This window comes from Porites lutea, chromosome 7 (assembly GCF_958299795.1).
Source record: "Porites lutea chromosome 7, jaPorLute2.1, whole genome shotgun sequence".
Classification (NCBI taxonomy): domain Eukaryota; kingdom Metazoa; phylum Cnidaria; class Anthozoa; order Scleractinia; family Poritidae; genus Porites; species Porites lutea.
The window spans coordinates 19,930,939-19,944,317 of NC_133207.1; the positions used below are offsets into that span (position 1 = coordinate 19,930,939).

The 13,379-nt window shown below is 39.5% G+C and overlaps 2 protein-coding genes across 2 annotated transcripts in view; one reads left to right on the plus strand and one right to left on the minus strand.

The window, feature by feature from the left end:
• Positions 1–3,260: 3,260 nt before the first annotated feature.
• LOC140943705 (gamma-butyrobetaine dioxygenase-like) lies at positions 3,261–5,075 on the minus strand. The gene has a single exon (XM_073392817.1). It carries the CDS (start codon positions 5,050–5,052, stop codon positions 3,775–3,777), a length of 1,278 nt encoding a protein of 425 aa, XP_073248918.1. The 5' UTR covers positions 5,053–5,075; the 3' UTR covers positions 3,261–3,774.
• Positions 5,076–5,302: 227 nt separating this feature from the next.
• Positions 5,303–13,379, plus strand: part of LOC140943322 (dapdiamide synthesis protein DdaC-like) — a 16,863-nt gene continuing 8,786 nt past the window's right edge. Inside the window, exon 1 of the mRNA XM_073392402.1 lies at positions 5,303–5,349. The gene's annotated coding sequence lies outside the window, so the exon portion shown is untranslated. The remainder of the gene's footprint in view (positions 5,350–13,379) is intronic.

The following is a 13,379-nucleotide window of genomic DNA, read 5'->3' on the forward strand; positions in this document are numbered from 1 at the left end:
TGTTGGATCGTGGAAATTACATTTTCCCAAAAGTAACTAAGATGGGGTCTATATTTGGCCACAGAATAGACTATAACTGGTAAGGGGCTCTGAGAGGCCAGCGGCACAAACCCAGCAAAAATTAACCCAAATAACTCCCCCCGGAATTGGCACTTATCATTGACAATCTCGAGGGTTAATTGTTCCTTGGTAGTCATGTTTCTTCTTTCCTTATTAAGTTCTCACGGTTAGCTAACCCAAACATGTCTACAATTTGCCTATTTGCCTGGTTCGCTAGTAGTTGCAGAAGTCCTTTACTAAAGGGAAAAAAATAATTAATAAAAGACAGCAGACCACACGTTACCTTTTCCAAACTAAAAATCGAAATACTCTGGTCTACTATCAGGCTCAACCAGTCCCCTATTCCACCTCCTACCTCCGCTCCCTAACTTTTACAGCGATGTCCGCATATCCTTCTTTCCCCGTGCGCGTGCGGTTCGTGCCTTATTTTTTTTTTAAAAATTGGGAAAAATTGTTACCCTCTACTCTGAACACTCGCCCTCGACATGGAACTAGAACTCCCGATCCAGGAGGGGGAGTAATTTAGGGGTGGCGAATGGTAAAATCCGAGACTCGCCGAGACGCCGAGATCCTAGTTAGAAATCCGAGCCCGAGACTCTTTGGTAAAAAGTTTCGAGACTCAAAAAAAGTAAAAACAAACCATGAAAAAAACAAGACTTCGAGACTTATCAAAAACGTTTCCCAGATTTCGAGATCCTTTTCCTTGAACTTTTCCGAGACCCACGTTTTTCGAGGTACCATTCGCCCCCCCCCCCCCCCCCCCCCCCCCCCTAGCTTTGGATAGGAAAGTAGAAGGGTTTTTAAAGTTAACTGACTGTTTATGAATATTAAGTTGTGTACTCAAAAGATTTATTTCATTTATTAGACCTGATTTATTTTCTTCGGCCATTTTATCCGACATGTTTAAGCAGAGTTTAGCGATGCTGTCAGGGGGTTGATTTTCAAGGTGAATCCAAAACTTGAAAATGTTCATTGTTATTTGTAAATTTAGAGATAATCTACCAAGTTCATTTCTCGATGCAACATTCGGTGAACGTTTGTTTAAACCTAAACACATCTTACAAAAATGTATATGCGTTTTCTCAATTGAGCCTTTATCCCAGCGGCTATAATCACTTTTACCATAGATTCCCCAAACTTCAGAGCAATACGTTAAAATTGGGAAAAATAGTGTATTGAACAGTTTGTTGATGATGAGAATTGGTAATTTTAGAAAATCTAGATAACGACGAGCGGCAAAAAAGGATCTTTTTGTTTTTTCTGTTAAGTTTTCCTTGTGATTTGTAAAATTTCCATTGGCAGAAAATTTCACTCCAAGATAGGTATAATTATTAACGATTTCAATGTTTTCATTGCTAACCATAAAATTGTGTTTATCTATTGCTGATTTTCTACTTTTCTTCTGGAATACAATAACTTTGGTTTTAGTTGGATTAATCTCAAGAAGCCAATCCTGACAATATTTTGATAGTCTGTCAAGACTTTGTTGCAAACCTTCTGCCGAGGTAGATATTAGAAGTAAATCATCGGCATAAAGTAGACAGTTTAAGTGAGAACCATCTGGTAGTAAGATAGAATCTTTAGCATTGTTATGTAGACTGAAGGGTAGTTCGTTTAGATAAAGGTTAAATAGAAGCGGCGACAGAATACAGCCTTGTCGTACACCTTTATCATAGTTGAAAAATTCTGATTGTCTTTCACACAACATATTGAATTTGAATACATGCTGGAAATTATTTGTAAAAGCCAGGAGCCACCTATGTTATACTTCAACAGTTTGTATAGTAAACCTTGGTGCCAAATTGAGTCAAATGCCTTTTTAAAAATAAAGTTTACCTCTGGGGGAGTGGGTAACATGTTGGTCTATTAACGTTCTTAAACTAAAGATATGCTCAGACGAACGATGTCCGGGAAAAAAGCCAATTTGGGAGCGATGAGGTATTTTATGATTGTTTGAAAAGTTTAACCTCGCATTTAAAATAGAACAAAAGACTTTACCAAGACAACTACTAATCCAAATACCTCTGTAATTTGAAGGGTCATCTTTGTTTCCAGATTTATGCAAGGCAGTGATCATTCCATTACTCCATGATGTAGGAAATGTTCCAGATTGTAGAATCAGATTAAAAAGTTTCTCAAGTGGATATTTTATAAAGCTTGAGCTTGTTTTAATCATTTCATTGCGTATTCCATCAAGTCCAGCGGCCTTCTTGTTTTTGAGTTTTTTAATTGCTTTATCAATCTCTTCAATGGATATTGGGTTGTCTAATTCCGACCAAAGGTCAGTTGTTGACATAAAAAGACATAAATATATTCAATCCAATTTGTTTTACAAACAAACACATTACACGAGAGCGGTGCTCGACACTGCACGATCTAATCGACACAAAGGTCAAGTAAACTGATCTCGATCAACAAGCCCGTCATCTCTTCTGTCTCCCGGTGATCTTTGAGAACCTTTAAGCAACTTTGAAAACTGAAACGACTTTTAGCAATCTGAGCTGTTCTTAGAACTACTGTTATTGTCAGTAAGGCATGCAAGAAAGTGAAAATGGGAAATAGTTTACAATAATACGGGCTAGTTATAAGTAAATGAATAGTCGTTTTGCCGGGCCGAAAAAAAGTGGTCGTAATAACGAGGTGACCGTATTTTTTTTACCGAGGTGGCCGTAAGTCGGGGTTCCACTGTAAGTACAAAACAAACAAGAATACCTGCTTTTATTATGACAGCCCAGAGAACAAATTGAAATTCTGCTTTTTTAAAATTACCCAACAGTAAACTTTCCGATTTACAAGCCGGTGGACTTATTCAACTTAGTAAGGGAAGAGTTTCAAACAAGCTGCATTGAAGTGCTGATCAAAATAATTTTAAATTTACTCCCTTTTTTAAGCTTCAAAACGTCGTAAAAAATCGAATTCATTTCATTACAAGCTAGAGGGGAGAAGGTGGGGAGGGGTTGTTGATAACCGGATGCATTTTTCCTTATACAGTGAAACCTGTATTAAGCGGACACCCTCGGGGAATGCTGTGGTGTCCGCTTAATGGCAGGGTGTCCGCCTAATAAAGGTTTCGATATATAACGTCATATGAGGTGTCAAATGCCGTTCAAATGAACAATGGAGGCGTTTATAATACTCCCAGAGACTATGACGATAGACATTTGCATTAATTCCTTTATCAAAGTTAACAAATTGATCATAGTACCATAAACATGTATTGCAACTCAAATTTGAAGAAATCAGATGAGTGAAACAAGCTCTATACAAACAAAACGAATTAGAAAACAATCCTGTACTGCGGCAATTCGAGGCAATTGCAATCTTTCGCATTTCCGTTGTCTGGCGTGTTGGGTGGTGGAATTTAATTACAAGTGTCCGTTTAATACAGGTTGGCAACAATAGAAATGACCATTTCAGGTACTTTTTAGGTGTCCGCGTCCGCTTAATAGAGGTGTCCACTTAATAAAGGTTTCATTTAAAGTAAATAAGGGAAATAAATTTGGGGACTTGGGCTACTGTCCGCTTAATAGAGGGTGTCCGCTTAATACGGTGTCCGCTTAATACAGGTTTCACTGTATCAGTTAAAACTGATAGAAGGACTGGCTATAACTAGGGAGCTTATAAGCGGAAGTTTAGGGTTAAGAATAACAATGACTGACTTGTAAATTTAAAATTGTCCTCTAACATGCTGTAACAAATTAAATCACATCGTCCTTAATGCTCCATCCTGTCTGCAAGAATTTCGAGTTGCTCGTTTGAACATCCGTAAAGCCATTTATCCTCAAGACCTGCTTTCTTGCCGTAAAGAACTCGCCATCGAGTATTCCACATATCCGCGCCAACAAAGCCAAGCAAAAGAGAACGATCCGTTGTGGGATGTATGTCATCCCGCCCATGGCTTACGCGATGATTGTTGAAAATAGCAGCTGTACCTTCCTTGAGCAGAAACCTTGTGTGGTTTGCAGGATCATACAGCTTATGGTGAAGCAGGGTAAATGCCTCGTAGAACTTCTTCATGGTCGAATGATCCTTGAAAGTGCCTAATTCCAAACCGGCGTGTTTGTTAGAGATGTAGACAGTAGGGTGTCGCTTCTCTAGACGATTAAAAGAAATAATTGGCCTTTCCAGGGTGTTGTCGTAATGGTAGATATAAACCTTGTCTGGATCACACTTCTCTTGAACGGTCATTCTTCTTCTGGAGAAACGCACTGGGATGGTACAGAGAAGCTCATACGCTTCTGGCTCTTCACGGCGCAGCTGCTCAATGACTGCAAGATTATCCACCCAATAGTTGAACGTGTCTTGAACTGGCGCGGAATACTTACTGGCAACCAAGCACGATAACCTGTTAACAGCATCATAGTAAGCAGTGTCTATGTGTACAGGATGCTTTTCGGGAGCATAGATATCTTGGTCGATCTGCTCTGCCTTGGACTTATCCGCTGAAATCTCGAATGTGTCAGTAGGGTGGGTGCGTTGCTTTTGTTGACCCACGCAATGTATAATCCCTTCCAAGCCCTCTTGACTCGGGGGTACTCCCTCGAAAAAAGCCACTCCATACCTGACCAAGTCGGTCAGCCAGCTATCTAGCTTTTCCATCCTCTCGGAATAACTGTAGAAGGGAAATTTGGAGTTTGCATCCCACAGGGTAATCTCATGTTCCTTGCGAAGAGAGTCGTTGTTTTTCATGTCTTGAGCGCGAAGCCACGAGGCATTAAAACTACTACGATGGTCTTCCCATTCAACGGTCACATCTTCGCTTCCTTCCCCGTTTTCAGCTTTAACAATTGGTGATTCGGTAGCTATGAAGCGAGCATAGTCGCTCTGGTTGTAAATCAAACTGTCCGTGAAATATTTTGGGTTCCGGACCGAGGAGCGAAGCCATATGTTGGGAAACGTACTCTTTGCACCATCTTGCCAGGTAATTTTCAGCAGATCTGTGCAGTGAGATAAAGCGGCTATTCGAAAAGGTGCTCGGAGAACAGCAGACATTTCAGTAGCTTTGTAAGTTAGGTCGAGCAAGTGCAAAGTCTGGGACACGCGTTCTGCTTAATTTGCCTTCTGACCTCAGGCAAACAGTCAGGCGGTGTTGGACACGGTCCACGTGACCAATTTGTCCAACACGTCATTGCAGATGGCGGACTGATTCTTTGAGACCTTTCACGTTTGTGCGGGTAGTCTCTTCGATTTTCTTCGATTTTCGCCGTTTATCAAGTGATTTACGATTATATTTTTTGGAAAGTTTGAGTAGACAGATGTATCAAGCCGCGGTTCCTAAAACAATATAAGGTATGGTTGTTTTCTATTGATATTGTTCTTTGTAATTCTCATGCGCATAATCCCTTTGTTTAGTCTGCTTTTCAGTCGATATCTTCTCTGTGTTCAACGACCCCTGACGTCCCCTGATCCATCCGAGCTCAACATAAAAAGAGCGCTTGATGCCCGGGCTTGATCATTTAAAACTTGAACCTTAGAAATACCCGGGAGAAATACGGGAGGAGTATGCTGTGGAGGATTCTTGTTTTTGACTGAGCAAATGATCTTTAATTGCTGATATTGAGCACAGGCGGCCCAAACTCACTTTTTATACGAGGGAAGGGTGTAATGTAATTTACATAACATAGGTGACGCGCCGGTGTCGCGTTACAGGCGACCGTTGAAAATATAAGAGACTTTGTATGAGAAATATATTACTGAGATCTGCGAACGCTAAATAACGCTAAACCTTACTTTTTCTTAAATGAAATGAATACAAAAGACTTACCTGTCATTTTACTGGTGCTTGTGGCTTTATTGCGTAACCACTGTTACGAAAGGGGAGGAGCGTTGCGTGACGACAGTAAAAACGGCTGTGTAGCTGACTACCTGTGACCAGGCCTGCCTATTTTTAACTAATAAAAGGTGAAAGATCTTGCCGTGCCTCCTGTGAGGATCCTCGAAAGACAATCTTCAGAATCTTCTCTTTACGAAATGATAAAATCACAAAATTCTATTTTTGGTTTAATTTGTTTTTCAAAATCAGGATGTCACCGCACTTGTATTACCTCGTGGCTTGTATTACCACTTGTGTTACCTCAAAAGTGTTCAAAGGGGTTTATAGATCAGTCAACAAGGAATAAATAGTAGACGTGCAAACACATTACAAACCAACAGAAACCTTTCAGTACACAAACTTCTACTCATGTCACCCACCGGGCGTAAAGAAATGCTTTATTAAAGCGGTCATGCTGCCAAGGGTTAATTCCCCGGGGTGGGGGGGGGGGGGGGGTACTGCCATATATGGGCTATATAGGTATGTGCTGCTGTGAAGGGTATGGTTTTCAAGCAGTTTACTCTAGGATAGGGTATATAAATCAGAGCGTTTGGGTCTGGAATAGGGTATCATTTTTCAGGAAACTGATCAGTTGGTTGAAGATTCTATCTAGACTAGGGATTGTGGTATAAGGTTTTGTTTTGGCTAGACTGTGCTAGTGACCTCAGTAGTTTCTGGAAAACAGCTACTCTAGGATAGGGGGGATTTGGGGAGTTTACTCTAGTATAGAGTAGCAAAATTCAGCTGAACTAGCTCTGGTATAGGTTAAGGCAGGAGCCTATGGGCTCCTCCTATGGGAGGGGAGAAGAGGAAACGCTTGCCCGCAAACCCCACGATTCTGGAAAACGCCCCTTGATATTTCACGGTTCGGTTCATTTGTAAATTGACAGCTCGTCAAAATAGAAGTATAACGAACAGATTACCCCTGGATTACCAGATTTGTAAAATTACTTTGTTCTCTAATAGAACACGTTGCAGGCGATTGCAAGAACTGTAATAAAAAAGATTTACGATGAAAGAAAGTTAAAAACTATGAGCGATTGCTGCAGAATTTCTTGTTTTTTATTGTGTGGCTTTATCTCGTCTGAAATTTGACGACACGTCAAAAATGATTTGTCCGGAACAATTCACTCCGCCGGATATAAGTTTTGCAGAGCGACTGCTCTTCAGCCTGTGTCGAAACGTTCTCTACAATAGATGCCGCTAAATTTCCAATAAACAATAAGAATCTTTTCATTTCAAAAAGTAGCAAGTGTCGAGTACCGATGTTCTGATTTATGTTGATGTTATCTCCAACAAACAGTCCATTTTTTCCAGTCAGATCCGCACGCCGTCATTCTCAATAAATTGGCCTTCCCTAGTCTCCACTGCTCGATCTACAATTATACTTTGAAGACTCTGATCTCATAAACCTTAGCACAAACACGATTCAAATAAATATCAGTCCAAAGCATTTGTAATCTGCGACCACAAATCAGATGAGACCAGATCTGTGACACACGAAAACAAAGTTTACCTGGTTTGATTGATGTTTCGAATGCTAAGTAATCAACACTACCGGCACCGCGCCAATCGGAAGCTGCGTTCGTGTGCGAACGCAGTTTCTCAAAATCGTGGGGTTTGCGGGCAAGCGGTTCCTTCTTTCCCCTCCCCTGTCATTCATTTTTTTTTTCGCTCTTGTCCCAGCTTTCTAGTCGAACCTCGCGAGGAAACGCTTGCTACGCAGGCTACCAGGGTCCCAACGGCACATCCCCACCCAGAAATTCCTAAAGTAACCCCCCCGGGGTTAATTCCGGTCAAATCGTTATTCAGGACATATCAAATTTATTAAGAAACTCGCCTGAACTTAAAGAGGCCACCCTGCCGCTATAAGATAAGACTCAAGTTTCCCTAGAATGACCGAACAGATACAAATTTTAAAGCGCCGCTTACAATGCATTTCTAGAGATCTAAAAGTACTCTGGATACCCGAAAAAGTGATAACAATGCATTTATAATGTAATTGAACTGAGTAGAGTGCAATTTGGTTTAAAATCATACGCGTGATTTCAGCGCGTGTTCGATCTGAAATCACAAGTATGATTTGAGACCAAAATTGTACGACACGAAGTCCAATTACCACTTTATCACTAGCCTGCGTAGCAAGCGTTTCCGTGCGGTTTAGGAGCAGAGAGCGAGGAACGATAGTCAAAGACCGCGCGAAAAACGGCGTAAGTAAAAGAGCAACAATACCTTTATTCTTTATTACATACAGCCAGTTCTCCAGAATTTAAAGTTTTAGAGAATTGAGATAGAATTTATTTCCAAAGAAGCAGTTTTAAAATACAATGTATTAACAAAGAAAGAGTATATGCTTAAGTCATGTTAACTATGTTGTTCTGACAGCAAATAAGGTTTCAATTGTTTTTGGAATTGGTATGTGTTGAGTTCTTTAAGAGTTATGGGAATTTTGTCCCAGATGGTACATGCAGCATATCCGATTGTTTGTTTCCCCGTATTAGTTCGCACTTTTTTTTACTTAAATGAGTCATTTTTGTCTGGTGAAACAACTATATCCCTGTATAAGTCTAGATACTTTTCCAGAAAGTCGATCTTCCGAGTTATGCACCTATCAATGTAAACCCCGTGGGGGGGGGGGGGGGGAGGGGAGTGCGGGCAAGGGGTGGGGATTTGACAAATTTTAAAATTTTTTGATCAAATTCCCCAGGGTGGGAAACGAAAGGTCAATCAAAAGTGTCAAAAAAGCCCCCACTCCAGGGGAAAAAATCTAAACAAACAATTAAATGACTATAACACTATGTAAAACGAATTAAAAGAATATTTCAAAAGTACGTTCTTACTACTTTTATTTAAGGTTAACGTAAGCTCCGTTAAATTACTCGCTGTAATTAAGTATTTTCTCTCTCCACTAGCATCTCTTATTTTGAACAACAAAATCACTCCAGGAAGATTGACCGTCCTATTATAATATTAATGAAACGTAAAATGCTTTATAACATCTGCCCAACATTGCGGAACAGGTCGGATCAGTGACCCGTAAAAAATCCTCTGACTTTCATGGTGGAATTCGATTTCAATCGAGTTTTACAATCAGATGGGAACTTAAAGATAAAAACTTTCTCAAAATAGACATTATCTGTTTAGATGACAGTTTAAAGTATCGGATTATGGCGATTAAAACAAATGAAAACTTCATACCTTTCTCCAACAGCGTGACTTTCAGAAAGCCTCGAGGGACGGACTTGGTAACCGCTTCTGAATTGATACCAGGCTTCTGTCGGTCAAAGTCAAATGTCCCGACCCTGGGGTCGCTTCGCACGATCAAAAGCCCGACAGGGGGGATAGTCTCAGGCATCAAATCCCCGCCCCTTGCCCGCACTCCCCCCCCCCCCCCCCCACGGGATTTACATTGATAGGAGCATTATAAACCCAGAGCCTATGGTTTTTAGGAATTCATCATTTTCCAAATCTCGAAAAGGAAAAGAGTAATTTGGTATTATTCTAATACCGGTAGCGGAGTTATTATGATAGTGCACTATTATCAGCTATGGAAAATTTTGGTAACAAATACTCAGTAAAGAGCAACAACATAATACAAGACGCTGTGTGAGCGTATATTTGGGCGTGGTCGTACTACGGGTATGATACTTTGAACACGCCTTATTGCAGCTAAAGAACTGTCATCATATCTTACCTGAGAAGACATATCCCTTACTCCAACTTGTTTGCTGAACCACACAGCTTATACAGTATGCCCCAATCCACAACAAAAATAGTGTCATTTCACGACAATGTTTAAACATATGCACATCTTCAATGCAAACATGCTTGGAGCCAATTTGCAACATAGGACATAAGTGGTTACAGCCCGGAGAGTAAGGTTTATCTCAGCTTCACTGATACTGACAGATGTGTTTTCACACCCATCACTTTGTACAGTGTATTCCGGTTACTATCAAGGGCAAATAAGGGGCAAATAAAGTTCCTTAAGTCCAGTATCCACAAGGATTAATAAGGGTGTAACACATTGCATAAACTGCTATAGGGTATATTATAGCACTGTTTACAGGAACATTGGTAACTATTAACATTTGATATACTACAATTTTCAACATTGCTTGAGAAAAGATGAGGTTCAAAGGTGGCAATATGTACACCTTTAAGTTCACATATATCCTCATTCCTATGTAGAGTCTGAAAATATTGTACTAATTTATGCATGGATGGTATTTCCAACAATTCACATGTCCCTTCACTTGACTGTTATGATACATATCTCTAGCATGAGAATCAAATACATTATATCCCCCAGCCTCAGTGCCGTAGATACCAACACCAATAATTGCCAACGTTAAAATGAATGAGTTGTAGTTCAGTGCCAAGAGTGTTTCAAATGCTGTAACCTGTGAGTGGCATATACAGTAGTGATGGATGTTACAAGTATAACTGTCACTGTATTCAAGGTGGAAAAATTGCTCAAACACTGTAACCATTCATGGCAATTCTGTTAACATTAACATAGATTGTCTCGCAAGCAGTGACAGACTAGAACATAATTGAATACCAACAATCATTATTTGAGTCATATCATCAACTGAAGTAATCTTTGTTATCTTACTGTAAATTAAAGCGCACAGACTCATTGGGACACATCGTTGTCTACCATTCTCCCCAAATCCTGTAATATTTCCTTGACAGTATGGAGCATTAATTGTTTTTGTAGCATCTACATAAACTGACGGTCCTGGATTCTTCTCTATATCAGTACAAAGCTTAAATTGGCCAAAATTAACCCGGTGATTCAAACTGTTTTAAGCACTATAAAATGGATAATTAGATGTACAGAGAGACAAATTCTTACTTAGAAGCCTATTTGGATATCTCATTCCACCTAAATCGCCTGTGCTCTGATGCTTAGACGACAGATACACCTCCCCTCGTTTACGAACTAGTTTTGGAGTTGCCCCTGAAGTAAAAACCTCACATGCAAACCTTTTCTATTTTTAAAGTAACAATGAATTTCAGACGACAATGGTGATTTTTCCGAATACACTTCCGTACAAAAGGTGTCACTTTCCGTGCTTTCTGTAAAAAAGATTTTAATTTGTTTATCGGCAGTCTACTAGTCTGCATGACGGTAACCGGTCATTTCGTTCCATGGTCAGATCGTTGACATCGTTCCAAGTCAGATCGTTCCAATCAATAGTCAGATCGTTCCATAAAATAGTCAGTTCGTTCCACATGTGAAAAGTCACGTAAATCTTTCTAAATTTGTTGAGTGAACTTTATCGAGAAGAAAAACGTTTCGTTCATACGACAAGCTGAAAAAATAATAATCGATCCATCCTAAATCGTTTGAAAACAAATAAGAGACGATTTCAACCGGCCACGGGCTTTAACATTTAAACCGCTGCTTTGAGAGTTTTTGAGCTAGAATCGATCGATAGTTTTGAAAGATATAGCACAACAAGTAAAAGCTATGCCGTTCTGAAGGTCAATCAATCAATCAATCAATCAATAATCTTTATTTATACACGATAAGTATTTAAAGCGACGCTTCGCTTGTGTGGTCGTGTCTAAATAATTAAATAAGATAACTAACGAATTAGAAAATAAATAGGATATACACCAGCTAAAATCATATAGCTACTTACTACTTACAAGTCTAAACCGATAAAAGCTTAAAATTCTAAAGTACAAGGTGGTACTCTAGTATCGACTAATTATTAACACTAATTATACTTAAAATCTTCCTCCCTTCTGGTTAATGTTTGAGGGGAGATACAGTCGAAATCTAGGTGTAGCAGAGCCTTTGACCGTCTTGCCATAATCGCATATTTCTTAACATTGTCGATATCGTCATTAAGTTGAGGAACCAACGTGTTCCAAACTATTGTTCCTCAACGAGCTACAGAGTTCCTCATGAAGTTGGTGTTAAAACGAGGGACATCAATTTTCAGTTTCTTCCTAAGTTGATATCGCTTGATGTTATCATTGTTCTTAATAATAGCTGACATAGCGTCTGGAGTCAGGTTATTGTGGATTTTATACATAAGCTTAGCTAAGCTAATTTTATACATAAAGGCTAAAGAAGACCAATTAGCCTTTTTCATAACATCTGCATTAGACATCTCCGAAGGTAGCTCAAAGATAATTCTCGCAGCTCTACAATGCAGTGCTTCTAATGCCTTAAAACCTTCCTTATTTGTGAGGCCTCCCCATACTGATATACCATATACGATCGACGGCATAATAACTCTAAAATACAAGTCTAATAACATATTCTTTGGAAGAAATTTGCTACGTTTTAACAAGTTTAACTTATCAACAAAGCCTTTTTAACAACACTAACATGTTTGGACCAGTTTAGTTGATCATCTATCAATACGCCTAATAGACGAGAGTGTGTAACCCATTTGATGGTGTGTTGGGGCAACGTTAACTCTTTCAATGGGCCAGTGAAGTTTCCACGATGGAGGATCATTGCTTCGCATTTCTTTGGATGAGGCACAAGGGAGTTTGTTTTGCACCAGTATAGAAGCTCTTCCAAAGCTTTGTTAAGTTCAGAAATTACTGCGTCGATAGGAATATAGGGTAGTATCATCAGCATATATGTAGGTTGTCGCAGTGGTTGTAGCTTCAGGTAAATCACTTGTGTAAAGAGAAAATAAGGTAGGTCCTAGAACGGAACCCTGCGGTATTCCAGATTTAACAGTGTTAAGATCTGATGCTATACCATTTAGGACAGTATATTGTTTTCTATCGTCAAGGTAACTGCGCAGCCAGTCGAGTAGCACTCCATTAATTCCAAAATCATTTTCTAATTTACGTAATAGCACATTATGGGAGACACAGTCGAACGCCTTCTGGAAATCTACCAGCACTATACCAACAACTTTATTTGAATCAATGGCACACTTCCAAATTTCTGTCATATGTACTAGCAACAGCTCTGTAGAATATCCTCTCCTGTAAGCCCATTGTACAGTACAGGTACAGTATTTCGAAGCGCTTGTAACCTAATTATTTCTTTGCAGCGCCCGATTTATGCAAATTTTGAAAACAACGCGAGTTTCGAATTACAATCTCGATTTTATGGTATTTTGTAATGCCGAAAATATAATTGACTAACCTGATTTAAACCAATGAAATTGTAAGTTCTGTTATAAATAAATTTCCCACGACGAGATTTCAATTCAACTTCTTTTATTTCCTCCACAACACGATTTTCCTTCAGTACAACAAGCTCATTACCTTCTCTTGTCGTCACCTCGCTGCCATCAAAACACTCTAACACAAAACTTGCTGATAATGCAAAATCCCGACGCACAGCATCGTACATGTACCGCGTCACAACATACGCAATTAGATGAAAAAACACAACACGCAATACAAAAACAAGTACATCAACCGTCACCCTACTAAACAAAATTGAAATAATAAAAAGAATTGTTGCAGTTATCACAGTATACGTAGTTCCAAAAGAAGCCTCAGTTCCTTTTGGTTT